Genomic DNA, 23,052 nt, shown 5'->3' with positions numbered 1-23,052 from the left:
CATGCCGCCCACACACCAAGGCGGGAGGGCCAGGTTAGGAGTTGAGGGCACAGGCCAGCATCACGGGCCTGTCTTCCTATTCTTGTCCTCTGTGACCTTCTTCATATTATTCTAGGAGCAGCAGTGGTCATTCCATTCTCCAAGTGGCCTAATTGCTCGAAAAATATTTAATTCATATCTCCAGAGGCATCATGCTTTGAAGTGGCTTATTACAATGGCATTCTTTCTTATTCTTGAAACCAAGTCCATCAGAGGTGGCACAGGCCAGGGCTGGGGACAGAGGTGAGGATGTCGCTGATCCCTTCCCTCAGTTCACCCTTCAAGATGGTGATGGTGAGTGGTACCTCCAGGCTATGGAGCAGCAGCGAGGGACTGGCCTTCACAGAGGATGAAGCTTGTCCTGAGACTCCGAGTCCAACACTCTTTCCACTTCACTGCATTTCTACAGTTTCTTCTTGTCCCCACGACACTGTCAAAGAATTCTTAAAACGTGGCTGGTTTTATATGTGGTGTACATGTGACAGGAAATGTAGCAGAAAAGCCTCAGAATTCTTCCTCTACAATCTAACCACTTATTTCCCTGGTGCTAAAGGACACTAAAATGGTCCCCTAAAGGCAAGGCTATTTCATGACGTGTCAGGGCCAGGCTCCATGGTGCCGACCACAGCATGTTACTAGAGCACCACGGGCACCCACACCCTCTCTGTAAGGCTGACATGGCATAAACAGCAGGACTTGGGGAGGAAGAGACAAAGACACTACTCAGGTGACACATGAACACCCCCGGCCATGAGCAGCGGTGTCTGGCACAGGTCTTCCCATAGGGAGACCTGACCAAGGTTCACTGCGGTCCTAACTGGTCACTGAGCCATCTCCACCACATGTCTCAGACCACACGGCAGTGCCCTTGCCGAATCTGGGTGCTGAGTCAGGGGGTCAAGGTGCTACTGTGGGGGAGGGGGCCAGCTTGGGATCCCACCTGGAGAATTCAGACAGGTCCCCAGTCAGGAGGTCTGCACTCAGACACAGATGACAAAATCCTACACACAGGGATCTGCGGGGCCTGAGAACCCGGCCTTAGCTGGAAGCCAACAGAGAGATGGTGGTGGGGTGGTCGTTTCACTGCACGAGTCACGGCTTGGACACAGTCTTTGCTCCTTGGCTGGGGCACCAGCTCAGCAGACACAGAGTAGGAGCCAGAGGGCCAGGTCAGTGTCTAAGTCCCAGTGTCATCTGGTTAGGAGACTGAGCTCCGGAAGGACAAGGACCCCACTCCTCTAGACAGTGGTCTGCAAGGGAAACGGGTGCTTTTCCTAAGAGACCGGGGTGGGCGGGGGCGAGGCTGCCAGATGGAGAATGCATGTCAGGGTCAGCAGGGGGAGGAGCGAGCCCTGGACTCGCACCAGCAGCAAGCGTGGGGTCGGGGCTGCTTGTGGCTCGAGCATTCACCTGCTGAGAAGGAGAACTGAACTGCTGGGGCTTTTCTCAGAACAGGACTGACGCCCAGCCTGCTGAGGAAAGAGCCAAGCAGGAGGGGCGGGAAGGCCCGGGTGCTGCTGGGGTTTCACCCTGTGGGGCGGCTCCAGCACCTTCTGAACGCACTGCCCCTTCCCAGGTCCCATCGGGGACAGGGTGACCATGCGCCCAGCTGGTTCACATCTACGTCTGTGTTTATGTCCAAGAGGTACGGCCCCTGGACTTGACAGGCCTCCTTGTTCTGGGAGAGGGTGCCGCCCACATGGGGGCCAGTGGGCAAGGGGAATCGGGACCATGCAGGCCCGAGTCCATGCCAGGCTGCCCCATAGGGCAAATCCTGATGCCCACACTTGAACCAGCATCACTCCCCACACAGGACTCAGAGCATTCTGAGGTTAATCTCATCAGTAGAAAGAAACAGCTGTACCTGGAATCCAAAATAAATACCTTAAAGGCAGTTTTGCTGACTTAGAAAGGCCACACAGGATGTTTAAGTGGATTTAGCACAGTTCAGGACTCACAGATCTAAGAGAAAGAGATGGAGTCTCAGGGGATGCAGAGCCCCCTGCCGACCCCTGGGGAGACGGCAAATCAACAGAAAACTAGAACACATGCAGAGTGCTCAAACAAAGGCGGCAATCCAGTGCTGCAGGCAGATGGGCCTTGAGGAAGAGCCGGCCTCAGAAGTAAAGCAACCCAGGAAAGAGAGGCCCACAGTCTGAACCAGGACGGTGTCCGGCTGAGCCTAGGGGCCCAGGATGCGTGAGAAAGAGGCAGAGACACAGCCCTGAAGGGTGATGAGATTCACCTGACTGCTGGCCAGCCCTGCAGTGAGACCTCCCCGGCACCCCACAGGCCCCTTGACATAAGTCAGTGCAGCCTCTCACTCATAAAGCTGGATGGTAGGCCTTCCTGGAGACTCGGGGCTCTATCCTCTGCCGCACTCTCTGCTTCCTGGCCTCTCTCCCTCATCTATGCAGCCCCGACTAAGCTCAGGCCCTCAAGTCCCCATCTCTACCCGCCCCCCCAACCGTGGACGCATGGCCTCAGGGCAGGTGGAGGAGGTGGAGGTCTCCAGCAACCCTTGGCCTCCTCTGCTTCCTCCCAAGGCTCAAATCTCCTGCTCCAGCATCTGGAGGCACACGGGCCTCACCCCTGGCACAATCTGACATGAAACTGCTTTACAGAAGGACACAGAGACCTACATTTTTTATAATCCCCCCGTCCCTGGGTGCCCCCAGCCCCTGCAGCTGCTGGTGACGGCTCTCTCACGGCTGTGTTCCCACCCGCGTCCTCTCCAGGGCAGGCCTCAGCCCTGGGGGTGCCTGCTTCCCCTTCCGGTGCCAGCCCTTCCGGCCACACGCCCCTTCCAGGACCACTTTGACAAGCCCGGCAACCCACCAGGTCTTTGAACCTTCAGTGGTTCCCCTCGGCTTCCGAAGAGCTTACCTGTCCTTGCGGTGGTCTTTTCCAAAAGCTGAGCTCTGCAGTCACATGTGGGACCGGTGTCTCAGTCTACCCCTGAGCATCTAAGTATCGTGGGCCAGTTGGTTAACCTTGTAAAGCCTCGGTTGCTTAGGTCAAATGGGGGTTCTAAACTCTCCTTCCCTGGCATCTGTGAAGATTAATTTAGTACCTGTGCCAGCTGTTACCAAACCACACTTGGGTCTGCTGGGGTGGGGGTGGGGGTGGGGGAATCAATAAAGCCACATTGGGAACTCAACTCGGTACTCTGTGACAACCTAGAGGGGTGGGATCAGGGTTCAAGAGGGATGGGATATAGGTTTACCTGTGGTTGATTCATGTTGCTGTGTTCAGAAACCAATACACTATAAAGCAATTATTCTCCAACTAAAAAAACCTATTGATGCCAGGGTGTTGGAAAGAAAAGTTCAGCATTTATTGTAGGATCTGGCCAGAAGTTCAGGCAGCTTGTACTTGAAGGACTCAGATGCCCCAAGGTTTTTTTTTTTCTGATTTTTTTTAATTGAAGGATAATTGCTTTATAGAATTTAGTTGTTTTCTGCCAAATATTCCCCAAAGACTTTTAGTTCACAGTCGCTCAGTCATTTCTGACTCTTTGTGACCCCATGGACTGCAGCACGCCAGGCTTGCCTGTCCATCATCAACTCCCGGAGCTTACTCAAACTCATGTCCATGGAGTCAGTGATGCCATCCAACCTTCTCATCCTCTGTCGTCCCCTTCTCCTCCTGCCCTCAATCTTTCCCAGCATCAGGGCCTTTTCAAATGAGTCAGTTCTTCACATCAGGTGGCCAAAGTATTGGAGTTTCAGCTTCAGCATCAGTCCTTCCAATGAATATTCAGGACTGATCTCCTTTAGGATGGACTGGGTGGATCTCCTTGTAGTCCAAGGGACTCTCAAGTCCTCCAACACCACAGTTCAAAAGCATCAATTCTTCGGTGCTCAGCTTTCTTTATAGTCCAACTCTTACATTCATACATGACTACTGGAAAAGCCAAAGCTTTGACTAGATGGACCTGTGTTGGCAAAGTAATATCTCTGCTTTTTAGTATGCTGTCTAGGTTGGTCATAACTTTTCTTCCAGGGATAGATGGTAAAACAGTGGAAACAGTGTCAGACTTTATTTTTTTCGGGCTCCAAAATCACTGCAGATGGTGATTTATATGAGTTTGGATAAACTCCGGGAGTTGGTGATGGACAGGGAGGCCTGGCGTGCTGCTGTTCATGGGGTCACAAAGAGTCGGACAAGACTGAGCAACTGAACTGAAAATAAACTGTGTCACTGTTTCCATCGTTTCCCCATCTATTTGCCATGAAGTGATGGGACCGGATGCCATGATCTTAGTTTTCTGAATGTTGAGTTATAAGCCAACTTTTTCACTTTTTTCACTGCTTTCCACCAAATATTCCCCAAAGGCTTTCAGGGGCCATCTTAAAGACCAGGTGATGGAAGGGGGTTGAGAAGTGTGTGGAACCAGGTTGCAGACATTCTTCTGACTGGTAATCAGGAACCAATATCCTCAACCTGGTTCCAACCCATCCAGGTGCTTGTGAGCAGTATACAGCTAACTTCTTCCACTTGGGGGTTTCGGTCTCTGCAAAACAGCTCAAAGGACATGGCTCAGAATTATTATTTGTAGCACCTGAGGAAGAGCTAAAGTCCTTGACTTTATTTAATGGCTAAACTGTAGTTTTGTTTTGGTTGACTTTCTGCATTTTCTCACCTGATTACATTTATCCTTTGACTAAAGTTTTCTACGGACGAAAGGCAGGCGGAGGTTATGGGGCAGGGGTGTGTTCTGGGAAGGCCCTGTAGGGGCCTGCTGTTACGTAACCGCTAAGTAAATGCTAACTGATCACCATTCACTGGTGAGCTCAGTGCTGTACTCTTGTGTTGGTTTCTAAGCAGACGATGCTTTGTTTTCTCCCTAGACCCCATCAGTCACAGTGCAGGGGGCGCATGGAGCCTGGCCGTCCAGTGGGCATGATGACACAGGTAGTGGGGACGAGGTGGGGGCATCCTGGGGCACTGGCATCTGCTCTCAGGTGGAGCCCAGGTGGAGGGGTGAGTCCTCTGAACACAAGTGGATTTGGACACAGGTGCCTTCGGTGATGGGGGAGCCCCATAAGTACATGGCAGTCATGGCTCTGTGTCCTCTCAGCACTCACCTTGTGCTGACCGAGCACCGAGTGAGGACTTAACCCAAATGATCTCATTTAAACCCTGCAGCTCCCCTGAGGGAGGTGCCTGTCTCCCTCCCAGAGACAAAGGTTCTCAGAGTAGCTTACAGCTGCTGGGATGAAAAGCCCAAGTCGGACCACGGTGGGAGGGTGAGTGGCAGGGGACAGGGGAGGGACGGCAGAGAGGGGGTGGGATTTGGGGGCTCTGAGTTGCGGGTGGGGCCCTCGGGCACAACAGGTGGCTGGGGAGGAGACGAGGCTGTGAGGGCTGGTGCTTGGAAGGTGGTCAGGGCAGCGGCAGGTCCTGCAGGGGAGCTTAAGGAGGGAGGCCAGGCTCTGGCACCACCCTGGGCCAGGTGGAGCCCCAGCTGGACATGCATCCACCGTTGCTCAGCTTCTCTACTAAAGGCCTTTGTTAACCTTCTGCACACCATTCTCCTGACCAGGGACCAGCAGTAATACATCCGGAGAGGAGAGGAAGTCAGAAGCCAGTCCCTCCAGACCAGGATGCACGCCCCAGGGAAGCTGGATGGCATCGAAAGCCCCAGACCAGGGGAACAAAGTAGTCCCTAATGGTTCCCAGAGCTGTTCCCTCCTGGGGGGTCCCTCCCCAGCTCCCATTCCCGATATTTCCAGGCCCTCAAAGGCTTTCCAACCCACACAGTTACTTCCCTGCAAGGGAATGCAACATCTCCCACAAGAGGCAAGTGCAACAGGGCCCCTGGGATGTTCAGCCTCGAGTTGGAAAATAAAACCAAACAGTCTATTAAGTTCTCAGAGGGCGCGGGGCCACCCACCCACACTTTAAATGTTCACCCATGGCAAGGGGCTATGATAAATAAAACTGTTGTGTCCATTTATATGCAGACTTTTGTATGAACATCAGTTTCCTTTGCTCTGGGACAAATGGCCAAGAGCACAAAATCTTGTTTTATGTTGTGGCATGGGGAGAAACTAGCTGTTTTCCAGAGTTGGGTTGGACCAAAAATTCATTCTAGGAAAGTTTTCTTTCTAAAGTTTTGTTTTTAGACTTAGTGGGGGTACCGTGGACCACTCTGTATTACCTTTGCAACTTCCTGTGAATCTATCATTATTCCAACAATAAATTGGAGAACGCATCTCTATTTCTAAAATGATGATCCTCAAATCAGTATGGCATTTGGAATCTACTGGGTATGCAAGAAAGTGATGCAACAGTTTTAAGCATGTTGATATTTACACCGGCATAGCAGACAGAGTCTTTACCGTTTGAAGCCAGGGAAGCCCATACACCAGAAATCATACACCTAATAACTAAACTTACTTAACGATTTTTACTTAAGGCCTCCTGAATTCTTTCAGTGAATATGTCAGGTAAAACATCAACTGGTGTAACTGCATTCGTGACCACAGGGTATGAAGGGGATGCTTGTGTGGTCATGGATAATCTGCAGTGCATGTCACTCAGCAGTCCTGTCTGAGGTCTGGCTTTTGGATTCTTGAACCATGAGCATCAGGGAGTCTGCTCTGCTACCGGACTGAAGGTTAGTGAAGACAGAAAGTCAGGGTGACGTCAAGATTTCTCCTTTACCAAATGTAGCATTTTTATCTCGGGAGATTCCGACAACGGAATGTGACACGAGGGCCCTGCCTTTGCATCCCCACTGTTTTTCATTTTTCCTACATCCTCAACATCATCACTATTTAAAAATATTGCTTATCCTGGTACAACACATACAACATAAAATTTACCATTTTAACCACCTTTACGTGTATAACCCCGGTGGCAATACATTCACGTGTGCAGTCAACACCACCATCCATGTCCACAACTTGTTCATTGTCCCAGACACTTTGTCCCCAGCAAACAGTAGCTCCTACTTCTCCAGATCCCAGCCCCAGGCAACCTCCAGGCCACTGTCTCTGGATTTGCCTACTCGAGGGACCTCACTAAGTGGGACCCTACAGTATTCGTTCTTTTATGTCTGAATTATTTCTTGCAGGGGGGTGCGGTTTCCAAGGTACATCCATGTAACAAGAAACATCATTCCACTTTTAAGGCTGAAGGATATTCCACTGAACATGTACAATCATCCCTTGGTGATGAACCAATGCCTTGGTGAACCAGGGCACTGGTTCCAGGACACCCCTCAAGAGAAAAATCCATGGGTGCTTAAGTCCCTCATATAAAGTGGCCTAGTGTTTGCATATAACCCATACCACCTCTCAAGTATTTAAAATCATCTCTAGGTTACTTATAATGCCTAATATAATGTCAGTGCTATGTAAAAAGTTGCTGAGGCTATGAGCGCTGGTGCTCGGAAGGTGGTCAGGGGAGCCTTCTAGTCTTGCAGGGGAGCCGGAGGAGGGAGGCCAGGCTCTGGCACTGCTGTGGGATCCGCAGCTGGACACACACCCGCTCATGCTCCACCCGCCCCAGCTTCTCTCCCTGAAGGCCTCTGCCAACTTTCTGCTAACCATTCCCCTCACCAGGGACCATCACATTCAGCTCGGAAATCAGCTACATGGTCTCACCTGGGCCAATGCCTGCTCTCACAGGCTAGGCCCTTCCGACCCAGTCCAGAGGTCATGCCACCAGGCCTGCTAGAAGCCCAACTGCCTGCCTCTCCCCAGAAGCTGACACTGTGAGCAGTTCCTTATAGTCAGTACACAGCTTCCTATGTCTGATGTCAAAATCCTGACTATAATATTTTCTGTTATTTGTAAATTTCAAACTTTTTAAAGATTCTTCAAATGCATAAAGGTTAAGCATGAGTACAGCCTCCTATACTTTTAGCACAGGGCTTTTATCAGTAGTCATTTAATAGAATGTCTGAGAAGAATACAACCAAATCTTTCCCCTTAGGGAAAAAGGACCCAAGCTTTGTTTCCGGTCTTCTGTCTCCCCCACAGCAGATGTCTTAACATAGACTGCAGTCCCTGTGTTTTTTACCAGAGCAACAGGAGCACTGCTTTACATCTAATCCACTGAGGGCTGTCCCTGCGGTGGAGGGGGCCTTAGGTTCCTCTGTACCACCAGTCTCCTTAAAACACTGGTGGGTGTGTGCTCTGTCCAAGAATGAGTAGCAAGAAACTGGGTTGGCTCAGGTTTCATCCCAGCTCTGCAGGAGCCAAAGCACAGGGTTTCTGTTTGTATGTGCTACACGTGGAGCGCTGGTAGGATGAGAGAGTGGATGCCATCCTGATCCCCGGCTTCCCGTGTGTGAATGCACATGTGAGCACGTCTGCACAGCACACTCCACATGTATGCACAGCAGAGTCAGAGGGTGGCCCCTGGGGGAACACCCTCACCTCCGTCCAGCACTTTGAACCCAGGGCGTGCCTAACACGACGCAGGGAGGAGGGAAATGAAGAGGCCGAGCTGCTGCCTTTTTTTTTTTTTTTAGAAGCTTTTATAAATGAGGTTTAACAAACACCAACGTACAGGTGTGTTAGTTGCACAAGTCTGTGGCGCTGGGCACAGCTGCAGCCACACCAAGGCCACGGCGGCAGGTGTGGCCTCCAGGCTTCTGCCACGTTTACACCTTAAAATCTCCCGAGGCTCCTTTTCTGTCCACAAGTCTGCATGATGGGCAGCAATCTTCCAGACCCACATTCACTCCCCTCTCCTCTGTCAGAGCCAGGGCACGGGGCAGTGGGGTGGAGGTTTTAGGGTCCAAGAAGGCCACCCCAACACCAGAGCTGCCCTCAGGACAGAGGGTGCCTTCCTCTTCACTGAGAGGAGCTTAGAAGGAAGGATCCTCTCAGGTCTGTGCTTTCAAGTCACAAACTCAGAGAAGATGCTACCCCAGGAGGATGAGGGGCTGCCTTCCGCTGTTGCCAGTTCTCATGGCAGTGTCCACACCACTTAGGAAAGAAAGGTCAACACAGTCTTGAGTGTTCAATTAAAAAACCCAAAGTATAAAAAATTATGACACGGAACGTTTAACCCCACGATGACTCTGTTCTTCTACGTGAAAACCATCCAGTGACAGATGAGCCGGAGCAACCTCTGCGAAGCTCCTGCTCCAAAGGCCTCATGTCGGGAGTGAACGCAGCGGCGTGTATGAGGCTGGGAATGCCTGCTCGCAAGGAACAAAGGCCTCTGGATGGTGTTCCTGATGCCCCTGGAAGCAGCCAGCGTGTCGGGTGGGCAGAGACTTCATCACCATCAGGAAACTGTCCTGGATTCAGGCTCATGCTTTGCCCACTGTCAGTCGGGCCGTCGCCTGGTTATCCTTTCTGCCATCGTCAGACGCTGGCTTCACGACCCCAGGGAGGTGAGACGGAACCTGCGCTGTCTTCATGGCAGAGGGACATTGGGGGTTGCTGTCTTGAAACAAATGTAAATGTGGTTGACAGGTTTGATTTCAAAACTGCCTTTGGCCCTGGACCATCCCATGGTTCAGGGATGGTCAACTGCATGAGTGAAGTAGTGTGTATGTGTGTGAAAGTCGCTCCGTTGTGTCCAACTTTTTGCAACCCGTGGACTATACAGTCCATGAGATTTTCCAGGCCAGAATACTGGAGTGGGTAGCCTTTCCCTTCTCCAGGGGATCTTCCCAACCCAGGGATTGAACCCAGGGCTCCCACACTTCAGGCAGATTCTTTCCCAGCCGAGGCACAAGGGAAACCCGCATGAGTAAGCAGAAGGAATTTAGAGGCCTGAAAGCAGGGCTGTTGTGTTTACTGAGCCACACATAGCCACAGAGCTTGGGCCCATGGAAGCCAGGCTGGGGGGCCACACGGAGGACCCCAGCCTTCCAGCGCCCTTGGCACTATCCTGGGTGGACCTACATGGCAGGTGAACAGCACTGTCAGAGCTGTTCCGCCCACGGCCTGTGTCGCGGAATCAGGTGGATGAGGGCAGGAGGGCTGGCCTGGAGACTCAGGAGCCAATGCCACTCCAAAGAGGCATGCGGCCTGCGCACCTGTGTCTCAGGGCCTGGGGCAGGGGCAGGGGTAGGGCTAGGCCCAGGGAAGACACAGCTGGAAGGTCACCCAGGAGCCCTGTGTCTCATCTGCACAGACACAAATAGACCATGAGATTGCTCAGCTGGAGTTTTCTCAAAGGTTTCCTAAGCCACCAGTGGTGTTTCCAATTGAACAGGAGCAGTTTAGGCTCCTACCTTGAGTTGAACTTTAAAAAAAAAAAAAAGATACAGTATTTAATGGCGTACGACAACTTATTTACAATTTAAATAGAAATTTTCAATAATCAAAATACATCTTTAGCAAAAATTTAGACTGTAAAATTTTATAAAATAAACACCCATAGAAAAGCAGAACATCATGTCAGTACCATTTCAGATTCAGCACAAGATGAAGGCTCTCCAATGTGGGGACCCTCTGTGGATGAGCAGGGTTCCCACAGCTAAGAAGATCCCTCCTTCTAACAAGCTGTTTACTGTCCTGATTTGGGCTGCTGTTATAAAATGCTGACCCAAAAAGAATCCCCCAGATGGACACAAGGACTATCTTGGCAAAGCCTGGGTATGAAGTGGCCCTGGGGCCACCGTGAAGCCCCGTCACTGCAGCCATGGCTCGGGCCATGACCCTGGCTGCCAGCCCTGGATGCTCATGCTGGCGTGGCCCCACCACAGGACAGGTCACCGTGCATCCCAAGCCCAGGCCGCCCACCTCGAGGCTGGCAGACCCCATGGGGTTGGCTTCGGGAACCCGGCCACTTCCTCGCCTTGTGGTGACTTGCCCATCTCCAGGAAAACTCTTTTATTCATGTAGCTTGTTAAAAAGTAAGAAAGGAGTAGCGGTCAACTTTGGCCAAAACAAAAGCTTTTGTGCGCGTGTCTAGCCCCGTCCGGCGCCCCTTGCAGGGCTGCTCCTGGCAGGGTCCCCCGAGGAGGTGTCTGCGTGGGCACACAGCCGCGCCATCATCTAGATCACGAACGAAGACTTGTGTCTGAAGTCGCCCTGAAAGGCCAACGGAGCAGGTTAGAGGGTGGCCAGCAGGTGGGAACAGAGAAGGCAATGGCACCCCACTCCAGTACTTTTGCCTGGGAAATCCCATGGATGGAGGAGCCTGGTAGGCTGCAGTCCATGGGGTCGCTAAGAGTCGGACACAACTGAGCAACTTCACTTTCACTTTTCACTTTCATGCATTGGAGAAGGAAATGGCAACCCACTCCAATGTTCTTGCCTGGAGAATCCCACAGACGGGGGAGCCTGGTGGGCTGCCATCTATGGGGTCGCACTGAGTCGGACACGACTGAAGCGACTTAGCAGCAGCAGCAGTAGCAGGTGGGAAAGGAGCCTGACACCACTTCCCTTGATGTGCTCTTGGATGTGAATGGCCGCAAGGCCTGTGGACAGAATACCCCGTGAGCACACCGCCAGGGGGCATGCTGCGGGGCTCGTGTGCTGGACATAAATCTCTCTCCCAGGGACCTTCGCGGTTTTCGGGGGGACGTCGTCATCCCTGCTGGAGACACCGTCTCCAGGCTTCCTTATTCCTTACCTCCTCATCTGTCCTGATGTAGTTAACTCCATCTGTCTTCCCTGGGTTCTTGTAGCTGAAACAGAGCAGAGGAGCTGGGTGATGCCTGACAGGCCATAGCAACGCTCAGGGCACGCTGTTCATGCAGGACTGGCTCACCTTTCGCCGCTCCGGTCGTGGCTGATGAAGTAGCCACGTCTGTAGGCACAGCAGATGCCCCCTGTGATGAGGGCCAGGACGGTCAGCACGACTAGGACCCCCCCGATGATGCCGCCGATGTTGAGGTCATCTGGAGAAGGGGAGGGGTGAGAAGATGCTGTCCCCCCACCCCTCACCTGGCCTGGAGCAGCTCTGCCTACAGGCTGTGACACCCACCTGCTGCACCATAGCCGCTGCAGCCACGGAGCATGGCCTGCTCTATGGGGAGTAACAAGCCTCTGGGACACATCCTAGAGCTTTCTTACTGAGAAACGGTTCCCCTACAGAGACAGGACTAGGAGTCAGAGTCCTAAGAAGAAAAACCCCTAAATTTCTAGGGCTTCTCTTTGCTGAAGATTAGTTTCAAGTGGTCATTAGAAGGGCAAATAGGAGGTAAGAACGTGGCCTTGCAGCCACCAGCCGTCCCTCAAGGAGACCCTCAGCTGCACTCTCATGCTTCAGCATGAGGCCTGGGGCTGCATCCTTTGTGCAGATAAAAGCACAGTGGAAACCACGCAGGAGTCTATGGACCAACGCTGTCCAGGCTGGGAGCTGCTGCAGTTCTCCCTTGTCTGGTAGAGTTCTTGAACGTGAGCACACGGTTACTTAAAGATGCATTTGAATTCTGATTTCATAACGTCAGTTTCCAAGCTCCATCTCTCGGGTCAGGAACTGTGGGGCACAGCCCAGCAATCTTTCTCCTGCCCAACAGCAGCTCCCCAAGTCTGGGAGCAGCTGGGGAGTCCCCTGGGGACCAGCTCCACAGGTAGGGTGGGCCCTGGACCCTGCCCCCCTCCACTGAGCCCTGACAACCCAAAGGAAGAATCGCCCCAACAGCATAAATTACTGGGGTGATCCCTAGTTTCCGCTTACTGCAAAAAGGTCAGACTGGGTAACAGTTACCTAAGAAATGGAGTTCAGGATTCTTCAGTGAAAGCTGTGGGTTGAGGAGAGAACCCGTGGGTCAGTCCTTCAGAGGGCCCTCCCACCAGACCCGGCAGACTCGGGGAGCCTGCGTGCCCCGCAGAGAGCAGCTGGCACAAAGGGTACTGAGCTGAGGGCAGCAGCAGGTGTGGCCGTCCCGCCGGCCCCTGGGTCGAGGCTCAGTAGACACTCACACACTTCCATGTCCTGCTCCTCACAGCGGGCCGAGCCCGCATCGTTGGATGCGATGCAGTAGTACTGGCCCGAGTCCTCCTTGTGGACGGCGCTGAACACCTGCCGGGGGTCGGGAGTGAAGGCAGACCTGCTGACAGTGCTCTTGTGCCGTCCCACCTCCCCACCAGGGGCTGTCCCCAAACATGACAGTGTGGTTCAGTCTTGCCCACGACACCATGAGTAGCCCGAACACACCAGCAATGTCACAACGTCACCGTGTGGCCAGCGAACAAGGCCCACTGCCTCCCGACTCTGCTCCAGACAGCACCCCCCTCGGCCATTGTCCCCTCAGCTCTGACCGTCCTCCTGTACCCCCTTACAGGCTTTCCTGTCTATAAAGGGCAGGGGGGGAGGTTCCCTGAAGTGAGGGTCTGTAGCTCTGGTCTCCTGTCTGCTCACAGGCGCTCTGTCTACAGCACAGATGCCTGCACCCGCACCTCTTCCCAGAGCTCTTACCAGAGTGCCCGTCTCAGGGTTTAAGACGAAAGAGGAGTTTCGGAAGCGGGGGTTGGCCCTGGAGTCTGTGGGCAGTGGCACGTCGTTGCGGTACCAGCTGTAGTGCGGCCGCGGGAAGCCCTCGCCCTCCTGGCAGGACAGGGTGGCCGCCTTGCCCACGGGCACGGCCCGTGGCACCCTGCACACTGGGGCCACTGGCTTCACTGTTGGAGGAGAGCGGGTGGGGGTGAGAACCAGCAGCAAGGCCTGCTTTTACCTGAGCCCACTGAGAAAGCTACTCCACAGCAGGAAACCCAGCCCCCGCGGGGACCCCCAGCCTTTCCAGTGCCTCCAGCTTGTGAGGGGCGAGGCAGAAGCTCCATTTCCCTCCCCACCCCTGACCTATAGCTCTCGAAAACCCTCCCTGCCCAGCCCCTGTGGATCCTGCCACACCCACAGGGATGTGGCTCTGGAAGAAAAGGAAGCTAGTCTTTGCCACCTGCAGACGCTGAGCCGAGGGCAAGGGTGCTCCGCCCCGCGTGCAACCCCACCTTGCACGGTCAACTCGATGACGATCTCGTCAATCTCCTTGCGGTCGTTCCGAGCGACCACCTCGCAGCGGTAAAGGGCCGAGTCTGTCCTGGTCACATTCCAGATCTTCAGAGACGTCTTCCCCAGCAGTTCTGCACGGTCGGTCAGGTCTCCTGTGGAGAGGAGAGGCGCTGAGGGTCCCTACAGGTGCCTGGCTCCCCACAAGGCTTCCCCGTTAAAGGAGAAAACTAGTCACCTGGCACTAAAAGACAAGGAGCATTCCACAGACAGTGCTGTAACCACAGGGTACCCCCGTGCAAGAGCTACCTGGACGCTGATCTTGCAGCCCACACCATACACAACACACACCTTACTGCATGAGCTACAACTCAAACCCTTAGGAAGAAAGAGATGTGAACCACATGACCTTGGACTAGACAGTGATCTCTCAGATATGACGCCCAAAGCACAAGCTCCCCACAACTCCCAAGCCACAAAGTTATATTGTTCCAAACTGGGAAAGGGGTACGTCAAGGCTGTATATTGTCACCCTGCTTATTTAACTTATAAGCAGAGTACGTCATGAAGCTTCCCATGCTTCCATGTTTTTGTGCCCCGTGTGCTCCTGGCCCAGCACCCCCTGCAAAGAGTCGGACACAATGCTCCACCCCCACCCTGCTCTCCTGAGAGGTGGGATCAGCATCCAGGTGTGTGCAGTGGTCACTGCTGTCCCCTGCTGCTGAAGTCACTGAACTTGCAAGTCATGGCCAACCAGAGGGAGGTGGCCTCAGAGAACGTTCACAACATACCCCAACGACATGGGTGCATGGGGACTAAAGACCTCCTGAGGAGGTGATGTTTACTGAACCAGAGAGGCAGCTACAGGGAGGCTTCACCCCTATCCTCACCACTTCTGCATGCTTGAATTCTCCACAGGAAAACAGACAGAAAACCAATCCTGGCTACAGATGTAGGTTCATGCAGAGCCAAGTCTTGGCTGCAAGTGCACGCCTGGGCCTTCTGTACAAAGGGGAGGACCACAGGATCATACCCTGAATCTTGTTGTCGAAAAACACATAGGTGGTTTGTTCATCTTGGATCTTCTTCCATTCAATCCTGGGGTCATTTGTCTGTGAATCCGTAATGATACAAGATAGTTCCACACCTAATGAGAAAGGGGTTAAAAAAAAAAAGAACTCTCTGTGAATGTGGAACAATTTCAGGTTCACCTGTATACCCAGACCCTGCGAGCTATGTCTATTTAGGTAGATTAAAAATCCAGCTAGCGCCAGACTCTGAGAAAATTTAATTTTAGCCAGAAAAACAATGAAGATGATTAGCAAAGAGAGTGCACGTCTCCCTCATCCTGTGCTTCTATATCAGAATGTTCTTGGCCACGTAAATGCAGACGCGCCAGGGACCAGGTGGTGGCCAGCAGGGAGCCCGCTGAGAGGCCGAGAGCCGCCGAAGCCATGCTGCGCTGACATGCATGCACACTGGGGCTGCCGACGGGCCTCTCGGGCACGCACGTCCATGTGCCTGTCCTGTGTCGGTCGCCAGACCACCGAGTGATGCCCCTTTGCCTCAAGCCTCCCTTGTACTTACTTTCAAATTCCTGAACCACTGGGGTTCGGTTGCTGGATTTGAGATTCACGGCCCCGATCAAGCAGCCTAAGAGGAGAAAGAAAAGTCAAGTCAGAGACGATGCGGCTCTGAAACAGCAAAGAGCCTGAGGGCAGATTTTCCTTCATGGAGGCTGCCATCACTAGCCACAGGGGACAGAAGACATCCTATTCCAAAACCAAGTCTCTTAAGATACGGCAGGGTGACGGCTTTCTCTCAGTCTGACCTTCGCCAGAAGGAACCCAGAGAAAAGAGGAGAATTTCCAGAGTGCGCTCTCTTTCTTAGCTCCAGAATAAAGACACTAGAGCTTTCAGGACTTTCCCTCTAAGTATGTATTTGTGAGGGACTGTAAGAGAATATCAGGAAGAGCTACACACCAACAAACTGGAAAACCTAGAGGAAATGGACAAATTCTTAAATTCGTACAACTTCTAAGACTGAATTATGAAGAAAGAAAATCTAGACAGACCGATCACTAGTAAGGAGATTGAAACAGTAACCAAAACCTCCCCTAACACAAAAGTCCAGGACTAGACAGCTTCCCTGGTAAATTCTAACAAACATTCAATGATTTAATACCTGTCCTTCTCAGACAACCCCCAAAATGGAAAAGGAGGAAAGACTTCTGAACTGATTTTTCAAGGCCAATATCACCCCGATACCAAAACCAGACAAAGGTGACACACAAAAAGAATATTACAGGCCAATATCTCTGAGGAACATAGACTCAAAAAACCTCAGCAAAATATTAGCAAACTGAATATAACGATACATTGAAGAGATCATACACCACGAACAAGCGGGATTTATCCAGGGATGCAGAAATGGTTCTACTCAATATTAGATATGACTGAGCAATTGCTCCACTCCTGGATATTCATCAGAAGAAAACAAAACTATAAAAGATATATGCACACCAATGTTCACTGCAGCATTATTTACAGTAGCCAAGATATGGAAACAAACTAACTGGCCATCAGTGGAAAAACAGATAAAAGGTGTGTGTGGCGGAGGGGGCATCTGTCTGCATAAATGTGAGTGGGATGGAATATTACACAGCTATACAAAGGATGGGATCTTGCCATTTGCAACAACATGGATGACACTTGAGTTGTTATTCCAAGTGAAATGTCAGATGGAGAAAGACAAGTACCATTTGATTTCAGTCACCAGTGAAATAGGAAAGCAAGCAAAGGAAATGAGAAAATAAATGAACAAACCAAAGGATAATAGACAGATCAAGGAGAGAGAGTAACAGTTACGGGGGGTGGGGTGGGGACAGGTGTAGGGGTGAGCAGTATGGTGACAGATGGAAACTAAACTTTTGGTGGTGAGCAGCTGTAGTGGAAACAGGAGGAGAAGTATACTGTTGTACGTGTGAAGCTTACATAATGTTATAAATCAATACTGTTGTACATGTGAAGCTTACATAATGTTATAAATCAATGCTATCGCAACAAAAATTTTTTCAAACAAATTTTATCTTGCTTAGAGTCACTGTTAATCTTTCTACCATCTCCCAGATCCACATGGGGCTTCTTCTCATTCCTCCCTCTGGCCTGGCACTTTCCCAGTAGGATGGCATGGACATTCTGGGTACAGTTACCAGCCAGGCAAGGGTTCACTTTGCTGGATCCGCTGTTTATCTAACCTGTGGTTCCCAATGTTAAAGGCTTTCTCCAGTCTTGAGTAAAATAAGAAAAATAACAACATGGTGATTTTTATGAAGTTTAGTTGAGTGAAGCTAATGGATGAAATCAAAATATGCTATCTGCATGGTGATCCCTTTCAAAACTAGCTTCTGACTCTCCATGAGTTTAAACAATGTTGTGATCGGTTATCATGGTCTCAAAATGTTTTAGCTGATTTTCTTGGGTGAAAAGATTAAGTAGGTACACTGACCACCTATGAAGAGTCCTTCGGCTACTTGGCCTCTAGGAAAATCTGCCATCCCCAAAGAAGGCCTTCCTGTTAACCCTGGGCCTCAGCTGACAACACAGGTAAGAATATGTGAAGACAGGTTGCAACCATCCATTCAGTAAGCCAGAGAGATAGTGGGGCGGGCACGGAGGCATTTCACTGCATGAGTCACGGCTTGGACACAGTCTTTGCTTCTTGGCTGGGGCGCCAGCTCAGCAGACACAGAGTAGGAGCCAGAGGGCCAGGTCAGTGTCTAAGTCCCAGTGTCATCTGGTTAGGAGACTGAGCTCTGGAAGGACAAGGACCCCACCCCTCTAGACAGTGGTCTGCAAGGGAAACGGGTGCTCTTCCTAAGAGACCGGGGTGGGCGGGGGCGAGGCTGCCGGATGGAGAATGCATGTCAGGGTCAGCAGGGGGAGGAGCGAGCCCTGGACTCGCACCAGCAGCAAGCGTGGGGTCGGGGCTGCTTGTGGCTTGACCATCATCACCTGCTGAGGAGGAGAACTGAACCGCTGGGGCTTTTCTCAGAACAGGACTGACGCCCAGCCTGCTGAGGAAAAAGCCAAGCAGGAGAGGTGGGAAGGCCCGGGTGCTGCCGGGGTTTCACCCTGCGGGTCGGCTCCAGCACCTTCTGAATGCACTGCCCCCTCCCAGGTCCCCGGTGACCAGGCACCCAGCTGGTTCACATCTATGAGCACAGAACCAAAACCAGAAGCCAGGAGTTCCAACATCCAGTCCCAACTTCACTGCTCAAACAGTCCCTTACTTATAGAGAGAGCAACAGCAGGTGAGAAGAGGATCTGGGGCCGAAGGAAGCCTGAGACAGACCCTGAAGCCCCGCTCACGTTCCTCTGTTCTGCAGGACCTTCCTTTACCAAGGCGAGGGAAACAGCCTTCAGGAAGCCTCTGGAAGGCATGGCAATGGTGTCTCGTCTCCAGCAGCTCCCTCTTCCTTCCGGGAAGCTGGGACACTGAATCTGGGGAGCAGAGGAGCAGGCAGGCGGGGAGGAGGCCTCGCTGGGTCCTGAAGCCTCTGCCCCCGTCCCCCACCACCCAGATGCCTGCGTTGCTCTCCTGGTCTGGAACAATGCCACAACTCATGAGCAGCAAGTAGATATTTCTACTTTGTTTTGCAAGACCCCCAGTCCTGGGGGTCTGACGCCAGGCAGGCTATGGGGGGATTACTTCAGGGCCCCATTTAAAAGCCCACTTCCCACTCCACCTCCTTGGCCCCAGAGCACATACTCCGAATTCTAACTCAGCAGGCTGGGAAAGGCCCGGGTCTGCATCTCTCCAAGCCCCTCATGTCAAGTCAGGGCCACCCCAAGTGCAGAGCCAGTCCCCAGAAGCACAGGCCTCTTGCTGGGTGTGAGGACTCGGCTTGCTCCCCCTTTGCTTTCTCAAGAATCACTGGCTATGAAATGCTTCTGGATCCCCAGGCCGAAGGAACTGATAACAATAAAAAAAAAAAAAAAACACAGTCATAGAAAAGCAGACTGTGAGCTGGAACAGCTGCTGAGGTAAGGCCACCTTGGCCGCAGGCAACCAACTCCGCAGAGGGTGCCCTGCTCTGGTCACTTGCCCAGGAGCCCACACGGGTGCCTGTGTCTGATGCAGTCTGAGACAGAGGGACAATGAAACCCCAAAGGCACCACCCAACCCACATGCATACACATCAGGTGGCGAAGTGCAACCTGCCCGTCTTTTCCTCCCGTGGAAACAAAACCGATCTGAACAGCAAGACAGGCCTGCTGGCTCCTGGGCCAGGTCAGGCGGGCACCTCCCTTTTGCCTTCTGAGTGCCTGCAACCATCTTGCTGCAGAGACAACTCTCAATGAAAAATCACACTGATCTGGGTTTACATTCATTACTGTAAACTGAGAGGGGAAAGCGGCTGTGTTAGAAAATGTTTCCACTAAAGCCGGATGCTTGGCTCATTAGAGACTCGCCTGCCTGCGTGTGTCTGTAAAGAGTTATATTTAGCTGCTGACATTCCGTCCAGTCCAGCGAGTGGGCCTTGGGCCGCGCGGGCGCACAGCGGCTTCACTGTGAGCCGCCTCGCAGGTCCCAGGACTCCGGGCTAAATATAAACAGCAGTGTAGGCCCTCCAGTGAGAAGGCTGCACATCCGCCCCTCGAGACCATGCCTGGGTGCCTGCTGAGCAGGGCCTGTCCCGGGAAGAAGGCCTCCCATCACAGCACGTTTTCAACATTGCTTTGGTTCCTTAAGCAAGTTTTACAGGAATTTAAGAGCAGGGGAAGAAGGTCCATGTAAGCGATATTTTCCAGACACACTGCAGAGGGTTCTGATGAGAACACAAGCAACTGAAGCTCTGGTTAAAGCTGGCCTGTTGTTACTCTGGCTAAACTAAATGGTTATCTAAAGAGACCCTTAAAAATAAGTATAAGAGAACCAACCAAGCATCATGGAGTTCCAAATAAATCTGACTGTGATGGTCCAAGTGTCAACTTGTGTTTATGTGTGTGTGTGTGCTAAGCTGCTTCAGTTGTGTCTGACTCTTGGCGACATTATGAACTATAGCCCCCGAGGTTCCTCTGTCCACCGGATTCTCCAGGCAAGAATAGTGGAGTGGGTTGCCATTCCCTTCTCCAGGGGATCTTCCCGACCCAGGGATAGAACCTGTATTCCTTAAGTCTCCTGCATTGGGAGGTGGGTTCTTTACCAATAGTGCCACCTGTGATTAGTATAAAATTGTGGACTTTTACTGCACTGTCCTCTGTAATGTGGGGGGGGGGGGGCAGCGCTCATCCAATCAGTCAGGAGGCATGAACAAATAAAATATGCCAGTCTCCCAGGCAGGAGGGCACCCTCAGCCCTCCTGGTCTCCAGCCTGTAGGCCTTCCCTGCACAGTTTCAACTCACCAGCCTCCATAACCACACGAGCCAGTTTTTAACAGTAAATCTCTGTATGTGGATAGAACATACATATATAAAGGAAATGCATTCTGTTCTAGTCACACACACACACACACCCTGCTTGCTGCATTTCTCTGGGGGGCCCTGACTCACACCCTGACCACAGAGCACCTTGTCTTGAATCCCAGGTTCACTGGGAACAGCACGTGTACCCACGTGACTCTAGACAGAGCCTCAGCACTATCACATCCTGCTCCAGGGCTCCGCTAAGAAGCAAGACGTCAGCGAGGCGCTGCTGACGCCAGTTCAGATTGCTGTTTCCTTTAACTCATCTCCAGGCCAAAGCCATAGAGGATTCCTGACCACAGGTCCCACTAACCAGGCCAGGTCACAGCAGATGAAAAGTCCATCAAACGGTAACCTGGACAGTGTCTGAAGAGCTAATGCCCTGGAGGGAGCCCTCCCCTCACCCTCCAATCTCAGGCAGAGGGGTTCACACAGTCAGGGAGCCCTTCCAGGGTCACAGTGGGAGGAGTCCCATCACTAAAGGAAGCTGAGGGGGAGGAGGAATGGCTGGGTCCTGTATGTCCCTCAGCATCAAACCACCTGGTAAACCAGAGCCTGGGGAGTCGGCCTAGAAGGGGGCACAGCCAGGGTGAGGGTGGAGGTGCTGGGGTGGGGAGGGGATGGGGTCTGTGCACACTGGTTTTAATGCTGCTGGACCTGAGGCGGAAGAACACATTCTATTTCTTCTCTAACAAGCGTTATGAAAACCATTTCCTACTGATGGCGTCTAAGTCATACACATAATAAACAAATTATTATGAAGCAATGTAACAAAGAGTGAAACATTCAATCTACTTATATTTTAAGTTCAGACCGGATTATACATTCAATAAATACAGCCAATGCAAAAAAATAAATATTGTAAATTTTACATTAAAGCTAGTTGTAAGGAGACAGAAACAGGGCAGTATGAGAGAAAAATCTAGAGTTTAGAGACAGAGGCACAGTCAGGACAAAATACATAAAGTTTACTATATCAATGCACATAAAAATTAACATAGAAAAAGAGAGAAAGTGCAAAACTGTAAAAAAAAAAAAAAAAAGTAGAGGAGGAAATGGAATACAGACCAATAGTCGGCATGAGAGATGGCTGAAACATCTGCAGGGTGGCCTTGGTCTGATTTTTTTTAACTGGTCTTCAGCTGCTCCACTAGGGACAGGAAAATCAGACATGCCTGTCTAGAGAGGAAATTCTTCCCTGGGAAGCCACATCAAAGACACTATCATTCTGGGACAAAAATCGAGTAAAGCCATGGTTGTCTTCACTTGTTTTGCTAACAGTTTCAACCTAACAAAACAAGGACTCCAGCCCTGGCTGACCTGCACGGTATTTCATGTCAAAAGCCGCTCTGAAGAAACGACTTTAGCATTACGTGTTTTATTTCAGTAAAAAAACAAACAAACAAACAAACACTATAAGAACCCATGAAATCATTTATTCTAATAAATAACTGCACTTTTAAAAAGAGGTAAGGGGCTGCCTGATAGACATAACAGGGTGTGGTGCTGTGATGGTGCATCCGTGGCCAACTGTTCACCAAACCCTTCAGAACTGTATACCACAAACAGTGAACTTTATACTTCATGAACACTGAAAAGTACAGAGACTTCCCTGGTGCTCCAGTGGTTAAGAATCCACCTTGCAATGCCTGGGGCATGGGTTTGATCAAGAGATCCCACGTGCCACAGAACAACGAGGCCCGTGTACTGCAAACGGAGAGTCCACGCGCTGCGATGAAAGAGCTGGGGGCACAGTGAAGACCCGGCAGGCTGCACCTCAGACCCGATGCAGACAAAAATGTACACACATACATACATACATACATATCATACAAGATGTCCTGGGAACCAGGTGGAATGCAGACTCTGACAGATGAAACTAACTGCATTACGGGTAAAATAACCTCACTTAAGGGGGAGGGGAAGAAAGGAATTGACAAAAATAACTTTGGAAAATATGTTCTGACTGGATAGAACAAGACTACTAAGAGAAGAACGCTGCACAAACACTGCACTCTAGCTGATGAACTTACGTCTCACAGCAGTATAAGTGAGCAACTCTGAAAATACTTTACACATATAACTGGGTTGAACAAATGAAAACTATAAGGGCCACCATCAATAATGAGGGCCAAATTCCTCACTGTCAGAAAAAAAAAGTTATGAATATGCAAGGGGGAAGCCAGAAATAGCTCTGTAGCACTAGCTCAGTCAGAGGTACTAATACAAACTAACGTTTACTTCATATACACAAGTACAGAAATAAATACAAACGTGTGTGCGTACATGGGTCACTATAAACACACACACTTCCTAGCCCCGTCTACCAAGAGCCTAGAAGTCCTGACACCTCCATAACAGACAGCACACTCAGTACGCAGATCCTGATTTCTAACACCATTCCCCGGTGAAGGGAACTAGAACTCCTTGGAGAAATGGCCAATTCTAAGGCTGGGGTGGGGAAAATATTACAAGATAAGCCTGGAACATCTTGTAGTGCCAGAAAGTGAGGAAGTGTTAAAACAAACAAACAGAAATATCAAAGGACCAGAAGCCAAACTGAAAGAGCTTCCAAAGACTAAAGCTGGAAGATCTGAGCACGAAAAAATAAATGACAGACTGTGTTACAACACAAAGAATAAAATAAATATCCATGAGTCCACATGAGA

At 51.2% G+C, this 23,052-nt stretch overlaps 1 protein-coding gene across 1 annotated transcript in view; it reads right to left on the bottom strand.

The window, feature by feature from the left end:
* Window positions 1-10,274: 10,274 nt before the first annotated feature.
* Window positions 10,275-23,052, bottom strand: part of JAM3 (junctional adhesion molecule 3) — a 30,750-nt gene continuing 17,972 nt past the window's right edge. The window contains exons 2-9 of the mRNA XM_055415877.2: window positions 15,502-15,567; window positions 14,948-15,061; window positions 13,917-14,069; window positions 13,387-13,589; window positions 12,891-12,990; window positions 11,734-11,863; window positions 11,596-11,650; window positions 10,275-11,051 (exon numbers count right to left, since the gene is read on the bottom strand). Coding sequence (XP_055271852.1) covers window positions 11,016-11,051; window positions 11,596-11,650; window positions 11,734-11,863; window positions 12,891-12,990; window positions 13,387-13,589; window positions 13,917-14,069; window positions 14,948-15,061; window positions 15,502-15,567 — 857 coding nt within the window. The 3' untranslated portion in view covers window positions 10,275-11,015. The remainder of the gene's footprint in view (window positions 11,052-11,595; window positions 11,651-11,733; window positions 11,864-12,890; window positions 12,991-13,386; window positions 13,590-13,916; window positions 14,070-14,947; window positions 15,062-15,501; window positions 15,568-23,052) is intronic.

This window comes from Moschus berezovskii, chromosome 25 (genome assembly GCF_049115385.1).
Source record: "Moschus berezovskii isolate FMDL1 chromosome 25, NW_MosBer_1.0, whole genome shotgun sequence".
Lineage (NCBI taxonomy): Eukaryota > Metazoa > Chordata > Mammalia > Artiodactyla > Moschidae > Moschus > Moschus berezovskii.
This window is presented reverse-complemented; position numbering and strand designations above follow the sequence as displayed.